The sequence below is a fragment of the Erpetoichthys calabaricus genome, chromosome 12 (genome assembly GCF_900747795.2).
Source record: "Erpetoichthys calabaricus chromosome 12, fErpCal1.3, whole genome shotgun sequence".
NCBI lineage: Eukaryota > Metazoa > Chordata > Cladistia > Polypteriformes > Polypteridae > Erpetoichthys > Erpetoichthys calabaricus.
In genome coordinates, this window is record NC_041405.2 from 109,051,308 (window position 1) to 109,073,653 (window position 22,346).

At 40.1% G+C, this 22,346-nt stretch overlaps 1 protein-coding gene across 1 annotated transcript in view; it reads right to left on the reverse strand.

Moving 5' to 3' along the window:
• Nucleotides 1–2,674: 2,674 nt before the first annotated feature.
• Nucleotides 2,675–22,346, reverse strand: part of rbm41 (RNA binding motif protein 41) — a 42,878-nt gene continuing 23,206 nt past the window's right edge. Inside the window, exons 4-7 of the mRNA XM_028815991.2 lie at nt 21,249–21,453; nt 14,521–14,945; nt 7,157–7,304; nt 2,675–3,077 (exon numbers count right to left, since the gene is read on the reverse strand). Of these exons, the coding sequence (XP_028671824.1) occupies nt 2,911–3,077; nt 7,157–7,304; nt 14,521–14,945; nt 21,249–21,453 (945 nt within the window). The 3' untranslated portion in view covers nt 2,675–2,910. The remainder of the gene's footprint in view (nt 3,078–7,156; nt 7,305–14,520; nt 14,946–21,248; nt 21,454–22,346) is intronic.

Consider the following 22,346-nt stretch of genomic DNA (forward strand, 5'->3'; position numbering starts at 1 on the left):
TGTTAAAAGGGGCATTTGGTCTAATGAGATTGCTGTTCCAAATCTCCCTGTAACTAAGTTGTCGCAGATAAAGGCTTGAGGAATTGTAATAATATGTGGCTGAAGTCCATCTGTATTGGTGAGTGTACCATCTCTCAGTTGTAATAAGCAATTGTTATGATCTGGTTCTGGACATCGTATCTTTTTTACCAACTGTATCTTTTGAAAGCAATGCCAATTGTCTGCGTATTTTAAGGTGCACTGAACAATAGCTGAGTGCATGGCATCTGGAAGAATAGCTAATCACTGTCTAAAATCTCCTCCTCATAAAAGTACCTTTCCTTCAAATCGAATATTATTATTCATAAACGTTTGTAGAAGTTTATGAATGGTGTTGAGTAAGTGACTTCATGCCATTGAACATTCATCAATAAACAACATTTTTTCAAGACGGATGTCACGTGCAGTGCCACCGTTAATGTTCATAGTGTATACCGATTTGTAGGATCTAATGTAGTTGATAAAGATTTCACTTTCAGGTACATTGTCAGTTATAAGCTTCTGTAGATATTCAGTATATGAATGTAAAGAAGGCAGTGTAATTTGACCCTTTTGACAACAACGTGTAAATGTATAACTTGTATTGCCAGTTGTTTCTTCAGGGAAGTGAACTGAATGACAATGATTGCAAATGACATTCATTAATCCGAATGAATTTTCCTGGTGTATGTTTTGCTTGTGCCATTTGAGAGGCGCGTTGTTGCATGTGTAGTATTTGGGACGTGTTGTTTTGGAGCTGTAATCGATTTGCCTGTGCTGTGTGAGAAGCCCGTTGTAGCCTTCCTTGCCGTTAACGTATGTCTGAGACGGGAGGTGTTTCGTTTTGAATCCGTGCCTGTTGCGATGCAGCACTTTGATTGATAGATTGCGTCATGTGGATCTAGGATGTAGATTTGTGCATATTTGCGTTGTTGATTTGTTTCAGGGTGCACTGTTCCAATGCGATGCAGTATTTGTGCACATATGGGAAAGCAGTATGGGCCATTGCCTTTTGGTGGCCTGATATTTACTCCGGTAGATGCAAAAGCAAATGAACTATTGTAGGATCTAATGCAGTTCATAAAGTTTTTACTTTTAGGTACATCGTTAGTTAGAAGCTTTAGTTGAGCTTTGCGTTTTTGGAGTCGAGACATTTTTTCTTTTAGAAATATGGATAAGTAATAAGGAGTATTGCACTCACTGTTAATATGGAGCTTTTTCTGCGGTTGAACGGTTAATAGTGCCTTATTGTAATGAGATCCACCTATGCTGCATAGCCGTCTATTTTGTTGTTTCTTTCGTGTTCGTGTGTTTGTTCCTGTTATCCTTTCCTTTTCGTTTTGTACCCGTGACCGTGTATTCATGACTTGTTTCTTTCTCAGCATGCGAAATATGGATCAGTAATAAGGAGGATCGCAGTCACTGTTAATATGTTTCCTTTTCTGCAGTTGAACGGTTAATAGTGCTTTATTGTAAGGAGATCCACCAATGCTGACACCTATGCTGTCTAGTGTGAAGGTGTTGATGTTCACTTTAGAATATGTGGCTTTGGGTGTTACTTCTTATGGATGTGTGTGTGTGTGGGTGGGGGGGGGTTGAGGATTGTTGTCGCGCGAGCGTCTTCTTTCTTTTTGTGTTCCTGTGTCTTGTTGAATCCCCCTCTTTGTGTGTGTCCCGTCCCTTGCTTGTAGGGTCTGTGGGGTGGTTTTGTGTTCTTTTTTTTGTGTTCCATGGGCTTGTTGAATCCCCCTCTTGGTGTGTGTCCCGTCCGGTGCCTGTAGGGGGGGGGTGCCTTGCTGTTGTGCGCGAGCCTCTTTTTTTTTGGGTCTAGTTTCGTGTGCAATGTGTTTCGTGCTTTGCCTGCGTTTGACTACTTTTTTATGTGCCTTTTCCTTTTTTCGGTGCTCGTTGCACCTCATTTCTCCATTTTTCCTGTGCTCACTCCTTTTTTCTGTGGTCTTGTCCGCCTCTCGCGGCCCCTCATCCGCCTCTCTCGCCCTCTTTTGTCCGCCTTTCTCGGCTCCTCAGCCGACTCTCGCGGACTCTTTTTGCGCCTGCGCAGTACGTCTTTTTGCAGCTACGGCCCATTGCCGGATGTGCCTGCGTCCATCATCCGGTTTAGCATTCTCGGTTAGTAATATTGTGAAGATTGTGAATTTCCCATTGGGATTAATAAAGTATCTATCTATCTATCTATCTATCTATCTATCTATCTATCTATCTATCTATCTATCTATCTATCTATCTATCTATCTATATATGGATAACCATCTGTAACCATGACAATCAAGTCATGTTTTATAGTAAGGGTCCCGCTTATTTTCAAAATGCAAGAATTATACTCATCAATTTGAAATCATGAAAACAAACCCCATAATCTGCAAAATTAAAAAGGCATTGGGGAAACTATTTTGTATCCTTTCTTTCACCCATTTTTTGACTTGCTTAATTCAACAAAGATTTATCAGGATTTACAGCATTCCTGTACAGCAATAGACACTGAACAAAACCAAAAATGAGAATCCCAGCCCACTATAGTGAGGCCATTAGTTGCCAAGTGACATGGCAGCAGTCTTGCTGTGGAAAGTTACTAAGTGATACCTTTCTAATGAGCAAATTATGAAAAATTTTTATTTGATTAAATTTCTACTTTTTTTTTTTAATGTTCTTTTAATCAGCGCTCTGACTCCAAAGGTCATGTGAAAAGACAATTTCCCCTCATGAAGTAATAAAACATATCAAAAAAAAATTGTCATTCACTTGCAAAATGGAATATGTTACATGAAAATAAATTACATGGTGTTAAACTTAAGCAAACTCAAAATAGTTTTCAAAAATAATCAGAATATTGGAATTTCCATCATTCTGTTGAGATATTAAAACCAACTGAAATCAGGGTATTTCTTTAGAGTCTGTAGTGATGTTTTCAGCAGGTTGTCTGCCAGAGGTCTGAGAAGAAGTAAAACTATTGCTACCCCTCCCAAACTCAATAATGACTGGTTTTCCCAACAAATGATATCCATTCACCAGCTCCAGGGCCTTAGTCGCTGTTTCAAGGTCTAAAAGAAGGGAAAAGGAAATATAAAATTAGTTAGTGGGTTGAACTGCTTGACACTTTCAAAGTACTGAAGTTGCAACATTCAAATGCTAGCAAAGCTTCCATTTCTGAAGAGTAAAGTTACTACGCTTCCCGAATAAAATTGTACATTTTTATAGCAACAAAATTTACAAGTTTTGCAAGCAATATTCAAGCTTCCAAATAACCAACCTACAAATGCCTTTAGTAGTTCAAGATCTTGACCAGATTTCTGACTTTCTAATTGAAAACAGTAATGTGCAACACCAGAACATTACAATGAAAGTACCAAACGGCATCATATGTAGATATACAGTAGATCATACAGTAGATTTACTATTAGGCCATTAATATTCTCTTTTATCTAACTTAACTCCTAAATAAATGACTCTCTAAGAAATCAATTTAGACCTCAACAAGATGCCCTGTTTGCAGTCCATGACTGGTATTATAACATATTAAACTGAATTAAGGACTCTGGTTTTACTTTTGTTTTGTTGTACTTCCTAACTGCCAGACTCGAGTACGTACAGACTGGCAGCAACACTTACTCCATGATGATCTTCAACACAGGCTCCCTGCAAGGTAGTGGACTAAGACACCTGCTATACTCCTTGTTCATGTATGACTTTGTGGCTAGACTCAGTTCCAGCTCTATCATTCAATTTACCAATGAAGCTGCTGTTGTAGGCCTGATCATCAATAATAGATGGCATATACAGAAATGTGACTGAGCTGCTGTCCCAAGTGGAAGAATTCACATGTCCTTGGGTCATGTTCTAGAGTGACAATACAGAAGGACCTTGAGATTATGCAATGTATTGGTGCAGTAGTGGTCTTTTTGCAAAAGTTATAACTGACTGCGGAGGAGAAGTAGGTGCCAAGCCTTCAGAAGCCTTTGATTTGCCAGTCAGTCTACATCCCCATCCTCATCTATGGTCATCAATTCTGAGCAGAAACCAAAAGAATGAGATTGCAGTTATACACAGCTAAAAGAGTCTTTTGTGCAGAGTTGATGGACTCACTTTCTGTGACTGTGTGAACAGCTCAGCAGGATGGAGGGACTGCGGATTAGCTCTGCTGCATCTCCAGAGCAGGAGGAGCCAGTTGCTGAGGTTTGAAAAATTATTAAGAATGCCCCCTGGTACCTCCAACTTTGTGTGTGTATCAGGGATGGTCCTCTGTGAGAGAATGCAAGGAAAGTTCCAGGAGATGATGTAGGACTTCTATCTTGACTGGCCCAGTGCTGTACAAAAGGTTTAAAAGCTGTATAAGTTCAGCAGCAATCTTGTCCCTTTTAACTTTTTTTCTATTTTGTAGCGGTTTGTAAAACACGAGACATCAGACAGACAAACCTCTCTTCGGTCTGTAAGATTCAAAGCTCCCATAATGCCTAATCGAGCCGATTCTATAAAAAGGGATTAATATATTTGGCAAATTAGGCTGCAGTCTCAGCCCTTCTTTTCCTTTTTCCATTCTGTTTTAATATGTAAAACACATCAGAAAGATAAGCTTCTCTTTTGCAAGGTCCATAACACTCAAATTCCTTATTCCACATTGCTACATTCTGTGTATTGTACTTGCAAATAAGCATTTATTGGTTGGGAGAAGGATGCTAAGGATAGAGCTGCCAGGTAAGAGGAAAAGAGGAAGGCCTAAGAGTAGGTTTATGGATGTGATGAGAGAGGACATGCAGGTGATGGATGTGGCAGAGCAAGAAGTAAAGGACAGGAAGATATAGAAAAAGATGATCTGTTGTGGCCACCCCTAACAGGAGCAGCCAAAAGTAAAAGATACCCCTCATGGAGTAGGTAGAATTGTTGAATTCAAATGTCTCAAGTCTACTGTTCCTAAACAGAAGGTCATGAGGACACTAAGATTCACACCATCCAAAGACAGTGAATTGTTGGGAACACATCCAACCTTGACTCAGCATGCCCACACTCACACACAGAGACACTCATAAGCGGCTCAATGAATTGATGAATATTAAAGAGATAATAAAGATAATAAAGTATATAGTTAACAAATAAAGGAGGAAAAAAGAACAATTATTAAACAATGTGTATGCAAAAGCCCTCCCTGATTCCAGAGGTGGGTAGTAACGAGTTACATTTACTCCATTACATTTACTTGTGTAACTTTAAAAAAAAATTGTACTTCTAAGAGTAGTTTTACTGCACCATACTTTTTACTTTTACTTGAGTACATTTGTGAAGAAGAAATGCTATTCTTACTCCGCTACATTGGGCAACACTCGACTCGTTACTTTTTTCCATTTACACATTAGATACGCTGTATTTTTGCCAGAGAGAAGGCACCAGTGGATCTACTGCATGACTGTTTCACCAATCAGACGTAGCAACAATAATCACATGACTCCGTTTCACCAATCAGACGCAGCCATGCAGTCACCTGACCACACACAAACTTCCTTCATCTGCAGCCTGTGATAGACTTTTAGTCATGCGGGGGCTCCTGTTCACTGCTAAACGGTCACAGCTTCACTGCAAGAACCTTGAGAGCCAACTCCTGCTGAAGCTTAACCATCACTTCACTGAGTCAAGAACAAGCAGGTTTTAACCAAACATGCACAGACACAGACAGTCAAGGTAAAGTGAGACTTCTTGTACGTGCACAAGCTGCCTTGTTCTAATGTTACTTTCTATCAGCTGTGCTGTTTGGAGGGCAAGTGTGTGACGATGCCTGTCCCCCTACAGACTCTTTTCTTTTCTCCTTTGATTCCTTTTTTTTTTGGGGGCCGACCTGTATATATACACTCCCGTCTCAATGGGCCTTAATCACACGCCGCAGAAAGCCAATGAAGCAATTGAGAACGACCGCACCCGCATGTGCAGGTGTGACTCGCTCCAACTACCTCATTAATTCCCCGTGGTCGTGCAATTGCGCCTACGGAGAGTGACACGGCTTTATGGATTTGAAACTGGCCTTTTTTTTTTGGTGGCTGCGGACCCGCCACACCACAAAGTGAATATACAGTATTATACTGTCAGTGTACAGTATATCTTGTCACTGTAAGTAGTTTGCACTGTTCAAACATACATGTTACCTGCTGTAGGTATTGGCTTCAAAAGCTTTGTTGTGAAAACTGAGATTTGGAACTTTGTGTTATTTGTGCATCTTTATTTTGTAAAGATGTTATTTATTTGTACTCATTTTTTATTATTTGGAAATAGCAGAATTTGCATATTATTTTATATTTTTGTCTGTCTGCGGTGGGTTGGCACCCTGCCCGGGATTGGTTCCTGCCTTGTGCCCTGTGTTGGCTGGGATTGGCTCCAGCAGACCCCCATGACCCTGTGTTCGGATTCAACGGGTTGGATAATGGATGGATTTTTGTCTGTCTTATTACAACATTTCTAAAAAATAAACCATTTATTATGTTCAAACAGTCACTCAGTACTTGATTAGTCTTTTCACCAAATACTTTTTTACTCTTACTTGAGTAATTTTTTGGATGACTACTTTTTACTTCTACTTGAGTAATATTATTTGAAGTAACGCTACTCTTACTTGAGTACAATTTTTGGCTACTCTACCCAACTCTGCCCGATTCCCAGCCGGCAATAATTATTTACATACATGAAATGGAACGAAACAGCAGACACTACTTGATAAATAATAAAGTGCAAACACAGTCCAGTACAGCAGGTGCACATGCCAATGGTGTGTGGCATGAAACAGGAGCAGCTGAAAAAAGAAGAAAAAGAAGCAGCTCTCCTGAACACACAGTCCAGCCCTCCAACCAAAGTCAAAATCAAATCAGTCACAGACTAGTTGGACTGTGTGGTTATGTACAGTATGTCACATTAGGTGACTGACTTCAAAGGAGTGTGCTGCTGACTGTCTCCAAGTCACTAAGATTATGCAAATGAAGGCTACAACTGAACATTGCTGGAAAAGTTATCTAATGTGACATAAGCTTTGGCTAATAAACACAGAACATGAAATGTAAAGAAAAAAGAATTTGATACAAGTTAGGGCAAATTAAAACTGATCGAGAAAATGTTCAAAATGTAATGAAATACAGTATTTACAAACCTGGAAAAGTGATAAAAGCCTGCCCTTTGAGGCGTCCTGTTAACAGACGATACAGAAGTGGAGTGCTAGCTGGGCTCTGGTATATGGAGAAGAGTGAGATGAGATGGGAAAGTGTTGCTCGTGGGCTGAGGTTCTTCAAATACAGCACCTGCAGGAAGACGCATGTTTTACATTGTCTGTCCTCACTGAAAAGCCAGAATTCGAGTACAGATAAAGTAATGAGAAACACACCCTGTAATGATCTACCGTAAATATTGGACCATGCCTTAAATGACGCTTGTTAGAACTATTGGACAAAAAAAAACCTGTCAGGCTACAAGTCAAAATCAAGTCAAAGTGGAAATGGCTCCTTCACTATGGAATACATTTAATTTGTTCTCAATAATAAAAACAGTAATCTATAAATGAATGCAAACGAAAAATATAGCAAAGATCTGAGGTGAAAGAGTGGTATTAGAATAAAATGCCCTCTAAAAGTAAGATTGCTTTTTTCTTTTGAAATGAATCAACAAACCTTTGACATGACTGAATATTTACTGAACTGGGTGAACTGAACTGAACATTCACTCGATAACTACAAGGTACTAAGGAAATGTGCAAAACTGCTACTACTTGAAAACCGTGAACAGACGGAAACTTGGAAGATTGAACAATAAATGCACACATCATCTTCAGTGCAAAAAAAAAAAAAAAAAAAAAAAAAAAGGCAATACAAGAAAACAATGTGTTTTCTAAACTGCAAAATAAATCACCGATAAAGCAAGCTACTTATTAAATATGACATTAAAAATGTACAATATGCAACCCCTGTGGCAGTGTTTATATTCTTTTGTGCAAGTATACTTCACAAATCCAACAGAAACGACTGAAAACACCGACAGAAAACATTGATTACTTACCTTAATTTTTTTTTAAATGTTCCTTCTTCAGAATATTTTAAATGTGTACAGTATGAATAAACAAACTGACATAAGACAATTCATTCATCCATTACCTAAACCCATATATTCCATTTCAAATTTGCTAGAAACCTATATAACACCAAGAAAGGGCATCCTCATCCTCACGTACACACAAAACATATTCAAAATCATCAATCAGGCTAAGATACATTCACTGAGCAAATTACTAGGAAAACTTATGCACCTGCTTATCAATTAAATTATCTAATGAGAATCATGTGACAGCAGCACAATGCACAAAATCATGCATAAACACATCAATAGCTTTAGTTAAATATTTTCAAAATGGAAAAAATGTGATCTCAATGATTTGGACCATTGCATGATTGTTGATGCCAGATGGGTTGGTTTGAGTATTTCTGTAACTGCAGGTATGTTGGGACTTTCACACACATCATCTGTAGATTTTACTCAGAACTGTCCAAAAACATCCAGTGAGTAGCAGTTTCTCCGGACTGAAACATCTTGTTGATGAGAGAGGTCAGAGGAGAATGGCCAGACAAATTCAAGCTGACAAAAAGGCTACACAAATTCAGAAAAGCTGCAGAAAAGCATCTTGGAATGAACAACATGTCAGACCTTGAGACGGATGGGCTGCAACAGCGGGAGACCACTTCAGGTTCCACTCCTGTGAGCCAAGAACAGAAAGCTGAGGCTGCAGTGGGCAAAGGCTCACCAAAACTAGACCACTAAAGACTGGAAAAATCTTGCCGGGTCTGATGAATCTCAGTTTCTGCTGAGGCACACAGATGGTAGAGGTCAGAATTTGGCACCAACAGTATTAATCTATGTACCCATCCTGCTGTATGTCAACAGTCTAAGCTCATGGTGGTTGTGTAATAGTATAGAGTAGGGTTTTTGAACCTGAAGGCTATGGTGGCATTGCAGGTGGGCTACAGCTGCCCCTGGACGAGGCCCTTTCCCCCTTCCCCGATCTCAACCTGGGGCTCGATTCACAGCAGCAAAATTGTAGTCAAATCAGAGCCGTTCCTGGACGACCACCCTAATCCTGGCTCTACTGATCTTGCTCTTAAATCATCTAACGCTCTGGTGATCATGCAGGACCCCCAACCCCCAAAACCCTTTTAACAATCTCTCAATTCACAAACCATCCCATCAAACCTATAGAGCCGATTTCACTAAATTCACAGAAAAGGATCTCCCCTGTAGGCCATACTAAATTCACTGAGGGGAGACACCCCCTCGGTAGCTGCGCTAAAATCATGGAGAGGATGACCCCTACCCCCTCTGGGTTCTCCTAAATTTATGGAGTGGACCCTTCCACCATGGGTCACAAACACACTGGCATGGGAAAAACGGGTCATGACATTATTTAGGTTGGGAAACACTGATGTAGAGAACGTTTTTTTGGAAAATTCTCTGCCTGTTAATACCAATCAATCATCTGTTGAATGCTGCACCCTATTTAAGCATTGTTGCTGACCATGAGCATCCCTTCATGGCCACAATTTACCCATATTCTAAAGGCTACTTCCAGTATGATAATACAGCATGTCATAAAGCAAAATCATCTCAAAGTGGCTTCATGAACATGATGAGTGGCTCAGTGTTCTTCACTTGCCTTCTCAATCACCAAATCTGAATTCAATAGAACAGCATGAATGTATGACTAACAAATCTGCAGAAATTGGATGCAATCATGTCACCATTGACCAGAACCTCAAAGGAATATTTCCAGTATCTTGCAGAAGCTATGCCATGAAGAATTGAGAATGTATTGACAGGACGTATAAGGAAGTCATATCTATGTTACACCATCTACATACTGCCTAAAAGAGGTCATTCTTCAAAGGTCTCTGCACAAGCAAGAAAGGAGTCTTTTGAGGTAAACCACAGAGAGGCCAACTCTGAAGGATCTCCAGTGTAAAGCAGCTGAGACTTGAGAAAAGATGCACCAGCCACCCATATCAAGAGCTCTGCATAAAACTGATGTGTTTGGGAGGGAAGTAGAAAAGAAGCAAAGACTCAGATAGAACTGTATGAAAGCACATCCTGAGTTTACCAAAAAGGCATTAAATTGACCCAAGGTTTTGTGGTCAGATGGAGTCAAGAAGGGGCTTTTTGGCCATAGTTCAGAGGTATATTTGTGGTGCAAATATAAGGCAACCTACAATTCCAAAAACACCACACCTACTTTGAAATTTGCTGTTAGAGACATTATGGGGTTTGGCTGCTTTCATCAACAGACTGGGCAGCTGGTTAAAAACAAAAGAAGAACGGATGGTGGAAAATGCAACAAATATATCTAGATAATGTTTGTTTTAGTCTACTAAAAACTAACGCATGGATGAAAGTTCATCTTTCAGTAGGGCACTGATTCCATACACATGACAAGTATAAGACAATTATATACAAACTCAAGAATAAAAAGCTAAATGTCCCACACTGGCCCAGTTAAAGTTCTGATCTCAACTTCATTGAAAAATCTGTGGCATTCACTGCAACTTGCAGGGCACAAGTATCATCTGATTAACCTGAACATCCTGGATAGAACAAATCTGCCCTGAAGAGCTAGCACATACTTCCCAAAAAGACTTAAAAGTTGTTATTCCTGAAAAAATGTGCACTGCAATATTAAAGTGTGGGCATTAAATAGGCAAATGTCATATACATAAACGTTCCTTCACTGTTTCTCTGCTAGTTTAGTGGTCATTTTCTAGGTTTACATAGGTGGTGCCAAAGTACAACGTTTTATAGTCACATGTTCTTCCTAATGCCAACCTCCATTAGTTGCCTTTTACGACATACAAGAGGGACGGTGACCTTAAGCTAAACCCCAAATCACAAGGGTCATGTATCATAACAAGCAAGCAAAAATCTAAAGGAGGCATTATTATGTTATGTATTATGTTATACCGTGGAAGACCCAAAGAGTGTCTGATTTAAAGAGAACATGCCGTAGAGCTGAGCGTAAATGGAGGAAAACTAAACTAACTATTGACTATGAAATATTAAAAGTTAAAATAACAGAATACAATAACACAGTCCGTCTTGAGAGGCGCTGCTATTTCTCTAAGATTATAAATAACAATGCTAGTAATCCCAGAGTCTTATTTTCGACAATTGATCATCTGTTAAACCCAGGTAACTCAAAGGAATGCCTCCTAAGTACTTCCAGTAAAACCTGTGAGGCTATCGCTGTATTTTTCAATCAAAAAATTAATGATATTAGAAATAACATAGTATATCTCCCCAACACTAAGGATCCTCCTAAACCCCAGTACTCCATAATAAACAAATTAAAGTCTTTCACTAGGATAGATTTACCTGATTTACATAAAATAATTTCTCAAATGAAACCCTCCACCTGTGCCCTTGACCCAATACCAACTAATTTTTTCAAAGAAGTATCGGGTGTGCTTATTGATAATGTTCTTGACATAGTAAATTTGTCATTAGATACGGGGGTCTTCCCAGACTGTCTTAAGACTGCGGTAGTTAAACCCCTACTTAAGAAAAATAATCTCGATCCCTCTGCTCTTGAAAATTATAGCCTTTCTTAAGTAAAATTCTAGAGACAGCAGTCATTATACAGTTAAATGAGCACCTCAATAAACATGCTATTCTTGATAAATTTCAGTCAGGTTTTAGAACAAATCACAGCACAGAAACTGCACTCGTTAAAGTAGTAAATGACTTGCGGGTAAATGCAGACAGAGGCCATTTATCTGTTCTCATCCTCTTAGATCTGAGTGCCGCATTTGACACCATTGATCATAATATTCTTAAAAATCGCCTTAGTCAATGGGTGGGCCTCTCTGGCAGTGTCTTAAATTGGTTTGAATCCTACCTGGAGGGAGAAAATTCTTTGTTAGTTGTGGTAATTATAACTCAAAGACACATGATATTCTATATGGTGTTCCACAAGGCTCTATCCTGGGTCCGCTGCTCTTCTCAATCTACATGCTTCCATTAGGTCAGATTATCTCGGGACATAACGTGAGCTACCACAGCTATGCTGATGACACACAACTGTATTTATCAATAGCACCTGATGACCCCAAATCTCTTGATTCGCTAACACAATGTCTAACCTGTATCTCAGAATGGATGAATAGTAACTTTCTCAAATTAAATAAAGAAAAAAACGAAATCTTAGTGATTGGCAATAATGGATACAATGAGGCTATTAGAAATAAACTGGATGCATTAGGATTAAAAGTCAAATCGGAGGTAAAAAGCTTAGGGGTAACCGTTGATTGTAATCTGAATTTTAAATCGCATATTAATCAGATCACTAGGACAGCATTTTTTTACCTAAGAAACAAAACAAAAGTTAGACCTCTTATATCATCGAAAGATGCAGAGAAATTAGTTCATGCGTTTGTTTTCAGTCAGCTAGATTACTGTAACGCACTCCTCTCAGGACTACCCAAAAAAGACATCAATCGTTTGCAATTAGTGCAGAATGCAGCTGCTAGAATCCTTACCAGGAAAAGAAAATCCAAACACATTTCTCCAGTTTTGATGTCACTACACTGGTTACCTGTGTCATTCAGAATTGACTTTAAAATTCTGCTTATGGTTTATAAAGCTTTAAATAATCTCGCCCCGGCTTATATATCGGAATGTCTGACACCTTATATTCCAAATCGTAACCTCAGATCCTCAACTGAGCGTCTCCTTAGAATTCCAAGAGCAAAACTTAAAAGAAGTGGTGAGGCGGCCTTCTGCTGTTATGCACCTAAAATCTGGAATAGCCTGCCAGTAGGAATTCACCAGGCTAATACAGTGGAGCACTTTAAAAAACTACTAAAAACACATTATTTTAACATGGCCTTCTCATAACTTCACTGTAATTTAATCCTGATACTCTGTATATCCAATTCATTATAATAACTATTCATTCAAAATCTGTACTAACCCCTACTCTCTCTTCTGTTTCCTTTTCCGGTGTCCTGTTGGTGGTGGCGTGCGCCACCACCATCTACCCAAAGCACCATGATGTTCCAACAATGATGGATGGATTAAAAGCCAGAAGTCTGTATGACCATCAGCATCAAGTGACTCCGTGAAAAACCCGAACTACAAAGAGGACTATTTCATTTTTGTTAGGTAGAATGCCCAGAGGGGACTGGGCGGTCTCGTGGCCTGGAACCCCTACAGATTTTATTTTTTTCTCCAGCTTTCTGGAGTTTTTTTTTGTTTTTTCTGTCCACCCTGGCCATCGGACCTTACTCCTTTCTATGTTAACTAATGTTGTCTTATTTTAATTTCTTATTTTGTCTTTTATTTTTCTTCTCTTCATTATGTAAAGCACTTTGAGCTACTTTTTGTATGAAAATGTGCTATATAAATAAATGTTGTTGTTGTTGTTATTAGATGTACTGCTGATTATATCAAATGGGTTGACATTTGCTTACAGTAGACACAGTAGAAGGAATTACTACGGAGCATTGTGTGCTCTAGGCAGTTTTTTTTCTTTGTATGTTTTAACACCTTTTCAGAATTTAACATTTTATTCAATAGAATTTTACACCGTGTAGGATGTTTGTTTCTGGGGGAAAAAAAAACATCTGATATTTTTGATATTTTTATCTTTATTTGATATTTTCTGTTTACTGTGATTTTATATGGATCGAAGCTTCCAAGATGTGCTGAACACCATCAATAAGTACTTGCAATTTACCTTTGCTCCGATTCAATTGTCACCCCATTTTGTATAGAAAAGTGACTACTGCAAAAAAAACAACATAACTAAAGCAAGTGTGTAAAAATGGAGAGCAATAACGCCTCAAGTCATAATTTTCCCCCTCAATGACAACGCGTTTCAAAGACATAATGCCAATATATGACCATGTGTCATCTACACAAAATGTACAGAGAACTAAACAAATGAACTATGAAACTACATAGGTGGCTCCATGAACCTTTCGAAATCACAGTTGAAGCTAACCATACACTTGCCTGAGCTTGGTACCTGGTGCTAATAGAAAAGTAATGATTACCTGCTTTTCATAAACTGGAAACGTTAAAGCTACCTTTAATCTGACTAGACAAAAAAGCCTAAATACAGCTGTGTGAAACAGCATTATCACATTGTATGTAGGTACTTAATGTAGAAATGCACAGTTAAGATGAGTTATGCTAAGTACATGCAAACACAATGCACACATCTACTAATGCTTAAATTTGTACCATCCAATAAATCACAGGCCTAAGTAAGCAAGGAGTACAATTAGCAGCACTGACCAAAGTCTCAATAAGCACACAGATGGAATGAATTTCTTCAGACACTGCAACCCTTCAGAGACTGTTACAGGAGTCTAATTTCATATGCTAAGTTTGAGTACTAACTTTGAAATAACATCTACATTTTTGGTTATAAAATGTGTTTTTCATGCGACAGTATTCTGAAAATACCCACTGTTAAACGTTCACCTTAGATGGCAAGCCAGGATGGTAGTTCTGAAACTTGGGGATCTGTCGGATCTCTTCTGTTGTGAGTTTATTCCTCTTTATCTCTTCCTCTGAAATTGACTGCACTTCCTCGGTCACTTTTAGAGGGCATTCCACCGTGCTAGCATTTAGCTTTCCAATGGGATGGCTGAGGTCAAGCCTTCTGGGTCCAATAAATTCTTCACTTTCTTGTGCTTTTGGCGGGTTACATATTTTGTCTTCAGATGTACTTTCCAAACATTCTGTTCTAGAGGGACTGACCTCACTTTGGTTACAAGTTGAAAGCTGTGGTTTTCTTTCAAAAACTAAAGAGGATTGTTGAACAGCTGTTGTTTTTAAATCCTTGTACACAATGTCCAGATTTTGATAAGGGTTGCTTTCACTCTCTTCACTGATAACGTTCTTATCTGTGAAAGAAACGATTTACATTTTTTTGAGTTCTAGCATTTTTATGTAAACAAAAATAAAGAACACAAGAAATGTATTCAAAACCTGTTAATTTAGAGTTTAATGTAAAATTTGCAGCTTGTGATTTCATAGGAATAAAAAACAGTCTACATTACAAAAAGACCCATTAAAAGTGGGCAGTACCATAAAACCATTAACATAAATTACACTTGAAAAATATATCTGCTAAAAATAATAACCAGTTTTTAAACAGTGAAAGGAAAAACAAACATTTAATAAGTCTACAGAATCAGTTTTTTTTGTGCCAGATTTAGTAATTCTTATCTTATGTCACTGATTGTTTTCAATGTTTCTCATTTTGTTTTGTTATAATCTTTATTACAATCCAAGGGGAAATTTTCTTTTTGCATGACAACTGGGGGTCAGAGCACAGGGTCAGCAATCGTACAGCGGCTCAGGAGCAATTGCCTTGCCCAGGGGCCCAAATGAGCAGGCTATAATGGTACATGAACCGGCAACATTCCAGATATCAGCACAGGTCCTTTCAATTACTGAGCATTTGTAAGGTTTTAAAAAGCACGTAATCTCAAGTCTGTGTCAGTCCTGCTATGAGCATGCCTTTTAACTCTTTGAGGGCTAATTATTTTTTTTTCTCTTTTGGCCCAAGGCTGAATACCTTTTCCAAAAACCTCCTTTCTGAAAAGCACACAAAGCAATGGTTTCACACATAAATCTAAAATATTTATGAATGACAAATGTCACTGTGTTTTATGTTCCACGAGCCTCTACACTATGTAAATTCACGTACCTATTACGTAGCATAGTTCTTGCAAGGTATGATAATGTTCCAAGCAACCTACGACGTGCATTGCCATATTACACTGCTTGCAGTATGTATAACACTGGTGCTGCTATTTCAGGCTTTTGTTGCTACATACTGTGGCCGCTTTTGCTGTCTGTTTGCCATCCCTGGCGATGGCAACTGTGCAGGGACTGTGGCTGCCAGGGACAACAAACAGGTGGTGACAATAGGAAGCAATGTGCTTTGTACCTATTGTCACCATACGTGGCAGTCATCTGAGGTGATGCATCAGGTACACAAACATGTTCAGCACTACAATCAGCTTGGGACCAATCCGCTGATGCTTACTTTCGTTTTTGATCTCCAGATGACATGCATGTAAATCAGAGTCCGATAAGTCAGAGTCCAATTCAGAAATAATATGTATGGAGTATTTTGTGTTATGCATTCGCTTTGCTCTCTCTCCAGATGTTGATGCCATTTTGGACATTGTTTACTCTTCACAACTCATGCACACGCAGGGATTTGCAGTCAAATCAACAATGCTAACTTTCCTTCTAGCTAAGAGAGTCAAACTATAATATATGCAAGTTTTGTTGACATTTACAGCTGATTACCACCCTCTAACCCCTGGACGTCGACTAAAGTTGTCATTCGCCTTCAAACCATTGTGTTGACATAAGTCGACGTCCACCCTGAGAGTGAATGTCTTCAATCTGAGTTTTGTCTTTCTCTTACTTCTTTGCCTTTTTTCTTTTTAGCTTTTCCTGTCACTCTCCCTGAAACATCCATCCATCCATCCCCTTCCGCTTATCCGAGGTCGGGTCACGGGGGCAGCAGCTTGAGCAGAGATACCCAGACTTCCCTCTCCCCGGCCACTTCTTCTAGCTCTTCCGGGAGAATCCCGAGGCATTCCCAGGCCAGCCGGGAGACATAGTCCCTCCACGTCCTTCCCCGGGGCCTCCTCCCGGTTGGACGTGCCCGGAACACCTCACCAGGGAGGCGTCCAGGAGGCATCCTGATCAGATGCCCGAGCCACCTCATCTGACTCCTCTTGATGCGGAGGAGCAGCGGCTCTACTTTGAGCCCCTCCCAGATGACTGAGCTTCTCATCCTATCTTTAAGGGAGAGCCCAGACACCCTGCGGAGGAAACTCATTTCAGCTGCTTGTATTCGCGATCTCGTTCTTTCGGTCACTACCCATAGCTCATGACCATAGGTGAGGGTAGGAACATAGATCAACTGGTAAATTGAGAGCTTTGCCTTACGGCTCAGCTCCTTTTTCACCACGACAGACCGATGCAGAGCCCGCATCACTGCGGACGCCACACCGATCCGCCTGTTGATCTCACGCTCCATTCTTCCCTCACTCGTGAACAAGACCCCATGATACCTGAACTCCTCCACTTGAGGCAGGGTCTCTCTCCCAACCCTGAGACGGCATTCCACCCTTTTCAGGCTGAGGACCATGGTCTCGGATTTGGAGGTGCTGATTCCCATCCCAGCTGCTTCACACTCAGCTGCGAACCGATCCAGAGAGAGCTGAAGATCCCAACCTGATGAAGCAAACAGGACAACATCATCTGCAAAAAGCAGTGACCCAATCCTGAGTCCACCAAACCAGACCCCCTCAACACCCTGGCTGTGCCTAGAAATTCTGTCCATAAAAGTTATGAACAGAATCGGTGACAAAGGGCAGCCCTGGCGGAGTCCAACTCTCACTGGAAACGGGTTTGACCTACTGCCGGCAATGCGGACCAAGCTCTGACACTGGTTGTACAGGGACCGAACAGCCCTTATCAGGGGGTCCGGTACCCCATACTCCCGGAGCACCCCCCACAGGATTCCCCGAGGGACACGGTTGAACGCCTTTTCCAAGTCCACAAAACACATGTAGACTGGTTGGGCGAACTCCCATGCACCATCCAGGACTCTGTTAAGGGTGTAGAGCTGGTCCACTGTTCCACGACCAGGATGAAAACAACACTGTTCCTCCTGAATCCGAGGTTTGACTGTCCGACGGACCCTCCTTTCCAGAACCCCTGAATAGACTCTTCCAGGGAGGCTGAGGAGTGTGATCCCTCTGTAGTTGGAACACACCCTCTGGTCCCCCTTCTTAAAGAGGGGGACCACCACCCTGGTCTGTCAATCCAGAGGCACCATCCCTGATGTCCATGCGATGTTGCAGAGACGTGTCAACCAAGACAGCCCTACAACATCCACAGCCTTGAGGAACACCGGGCGTATCTCATCCACCCCCGGGGCCCTGCCACCAAGGAGTTTTTTGACCATCTCGGTGACCTCAGTCACCCTGAAACATAACTGTCAATAAACACTCATGTGACAGCCTGTCTCCTGGTATGTCTTCCATGCTCTTGAGACTTTCCTGCAGCAGCACATAGTGATTTAAGCTCCACGATCACAGGGGCGTGATTGGAGATAACAATAGTGTCATACTTGCAAGATTTGCTAATGGGTGTAAACTATTATCAGTAAAGAAATAATCAATTCTTAAGTAACTGTGATGTACTGGTAAGAAAAAGGAATAAGCTCTTTAGTTTGGATTTAAAAATCTCCATAGATTGGATAAGTTATGTTCAATTACAAACTGTGTGGTTATTTTTGTTATTGCTTCTGTAGTTGAAGACCTATCCTTATCTGGTTTTAAAACACAAAGTCTCTGATCATTAGGAATAGACGGCAGGATATATGGCAATATACAGCAGGAGATGGACTACCTGTGCAACCTGAACTGGCTGCAAATACCACCTCATGTTACCAGTAGTGACAAGGGCAGTAGCAAAATACAAAACTAGAGAAGAATCTTTCAGGAAGGATAAGGAGACAGCAAATGTCTTTGGCCACCACCTGTAAAACCATTCCCCTATTGGGGGTTATCTTGCTGTTTCCTCTCCAGTTCACCTGTTGTCACTTTCATTTGCATCAAAGCAGGTGAAGTTGATTCATAATCGCATATGCTCCATAGCTGGACAGACTGATATCCCTGAAGCTTAATTGACTTGGTGTTAAACTGTGATGATTAAGTGTTTTGTTAATATATATATGTATAAAAACTGCTCAAAAAATTAAAGGAACACTTTTTAATCCAAGTATAGCATCAAGTCAATGAAACTTCTGGGCGATTAATCTGGTCAGTTAAGTAGCATAGGGGGTTGTTAATCAATTTCAGCTGCTCTGATGTTAATGAAATTAACAACAGGTGCACTAGAGGGGCAACAATGAGACAAACCACAAAACAGGAATGTTTTTTTACAGGTGGAGGCCACTGACATTTTTCCCACCTCATCTTTTCTGACTGTTTTTTCACTAGTTTTGCATTTAGCTACGGTCAGTGTCACTACTGGTAGCATGAGGCAATACCTGGACGCTACAGAGGTTGCACAGGTAGTCTAACTTCTCCAGGATGACACATCAATACATGCCATTGCCACAAGGTTTACTGTGTCTCCCAGCACAGTCTCAAGGGCATGAAGGAGATACAAGAAGACAGGCAGTTACTCTAGGAGAACTGGACAGGGTCGCAGAAGGTCCTTAACCCATCAGCAGGACTGGTATCTTGTCCTTTGGGCAAGGTAGAAGAGGATGAGCACTGCCAGAGCTCTACAAAATGACCTCCAGCAGGCCTCTGGTGTGAATGTCTCTGACCAAACAATCAGAAACAGACTTCATGAGGGTGGCCTGAGGGCCCGACTTCCTTTAGTGGGCCCTGTGCTCACTGCCTGGCATTGTGGAACTCGATTGGCATTTGCCATAGAATACCAGAATTGGCAGGTCCACCACTGGCGACCTGTGCATTTCACAGATGAGAGCAGGTTCACCCTGAGCACATGTGACAAACATGAAAGGGTCCGTCTGTAACATCGTTGAGTATGACCGGTTTGCTGGTGGGTCGGTGATAGTCTGGGGAGGCATATCCATGGAGGGACGCACAGACCTCCACAGACTAAACAACGGCACCTTGACTGACATTAGGTATCAGGATGAAATCCTTGGACCCAGTGTTAGACCCTATGCTGGTGCAGTGGGTCCTGGGTTCCTCCTGGTGCACGACAATGCCTGGCCTCATGTGGAGATAGTTCCTGGAGGATGAAGGAATTGATTCCATTGATTGGCCCCCACATTCACCTGACCTAAATCCAATAGAACACCTCTGGGTATGACATTATATTTTGGTCCATCCGACGTTGCCAGGTTGCACCTCAGACTGTTCATGGGCTCAGTGATCCTCCAGGACACCATCCGTCGTCTCATTAGGAGCATAACCCGACGTTGTCAAGGCATGCATATAAGCGTATGGGGGCCAAACAAACTATTGAGTACAATTTTGAGTTGCTGCAATGAAATTTCAGCAAAATGGACTAACCTGCTGCATCATTTTTTCACTTTGATTTTTGGGATGTCTTTGAATTCAGCCTTCTGTAGGTTGATAATTTTCATTTCCATCAAACGATGTGGCATCCTTTTGTTCCTAACACATTACCCAGTCCTAAAGCAATTTCCTGGCACAAGCATCTTCCCCCCAAACACACAGTTTTTTTTTTTATATACTCTTGACATCATGACTGTATTCCTACAAATTAGACAAATCTTTTGCTTTTCATTAAGATTTTTCTGTTGAGCATATTATAAACCATGAAAGAAAATGGAAAATATCTACTGAACATTAATTTGTTACACACACATAACTTAAAGTACATTTTTATTTGCTAAATGCAAAAATTATATTAAGGGGGCATGACCAAAAATCTAACATAAAGTTACCATGAAAAGTAACATTCTGAAAGCAAAACTGTAGTTTTTCTCTGTGTCCACAGTTAGATAAACTTTACTGACCAAGTATTAGCAAACCGTGTAGGTGAAAAGTGTAAAGAAAACTAATTTTCCCTGCCCCTGAAAATGATTTATAGTATTTTACTTTGTCCCAAGAGGAAATTTAGCTTTTTACAGAAAATCAAGAAATACAGAAATATTATAACAAACAAAAACAACAACCCCCTCAAATACACACAAGAATTGCAGAAAAGAAGACATATAGGGACAGCATTGCTTTTCATATTACAACCTTCACACTTGCATTTTAAATTAGAAAAACTGCTTGCAAACATTTAAAAAGTCCATAAAAAGCAGAGTTGAGCTGATACTAAAAGTATATTTAGGTATCTATTATTTTTTTGCTGAGGAAAGCAATGACTAAGTAAAATGTTCTATAGAAGGTTTATCATCTGAGGTTAGATTTACAGAATTTATTTTTAGGACTAAATTGTTATTAGTTATATCCTGAAAAGTATAACCAAAGAACTAAACTGAACCAAAGAGCTTTCTTTTTCATATAAATGCATGGTATACATTTTTTTCTCTAAAAATGTGTTTAATTACCCCTTATAAGCACTCCTGTTTTCTTCAATGTCTGTAGCAGTTTAACACAACTACAGAATTCAAGGTCATATATAAAAAAATAAATAAATAAATAAAAACTTACCATGATGGTATAGAGACCGAAGAAAGCTATGCCGATCTTCACCCTGAAACATTGCCTTTTCAATCTCCATTTCTCTCCGACTTAGCCCGCGACTTCCTGCAAACCGCTGGGGTAGATCTAGCAGTTGCTTGTGCTGGGCAATTTTCTCTTTGATACATCTCAAACGGTCATCAACTGCACTTGGCTCAGCTCCTAGTCCACGAGTCTAACACAAACACCAAGCAAATTAGTATCCTGAGACAATCTCGTTTTTGCAATATTTTATACTAAATCTTCCAAACACACTAGCTGTCTGGAATCAGGTAGAAAGACAATAGGTCTCATATAAGGAAATATGCCGGTAGGCTTTGATCAAACAAATCTGCATATGTTTTAAGTTTGCAATATAATATCACTGCCCTTCACTTTACATATAAAAGGCAAGTTATTTCAAAAGTTGTAACTGGATTTCATCCAAAATGTATTTGCATCTATTCCTAATGTGAATACTCATAAAATTATAATGGTCAGAGACTTTGTGTTTTAAAGCCAGACATGGATAGGTCTTCAATTACAGAGGCGATAACAAAAATAACCACATAGTTTGTAATTGAACATAACTTATCCAATCCATGGAGACTTTTAAATCCAAACTAAAGAGCATATTCCTTCATCTCACTAGTTTATCACAGTTACTCAAGAATTGATTATTTCTTTACTGATAATAGTTTATGCCCAATATCAAATCTTGCAAGTATGACACTATTGTTATCCCCAATCACGCCCCTGTGATCATGGAGCTTAAATCACTATGCTCTAAACCAGGCCAATTCAAATTCCAACCCATCGGCCCAAAAGCAACCTTCAAGTGGCCTAGCCCATGGTCCCACCAGAAATGCAGAGAAAAACACATTTTGCAAACCTTCAGAAATTCCTAAATAAAATTTCTACAGTACTACAAAGATGACTGCAACACTCCCTGTAGCCTAGCAATATTCAACCCACAATGCAGCGAGTTGTTGTTTTGCCAGGTGGGTGGTGCCTTAACAGAAATGCCTCATCTCACCATTTGTGAGAGGAAAGGTAGGGCCCACATATACGGGAGCGGCACGTGTGAGT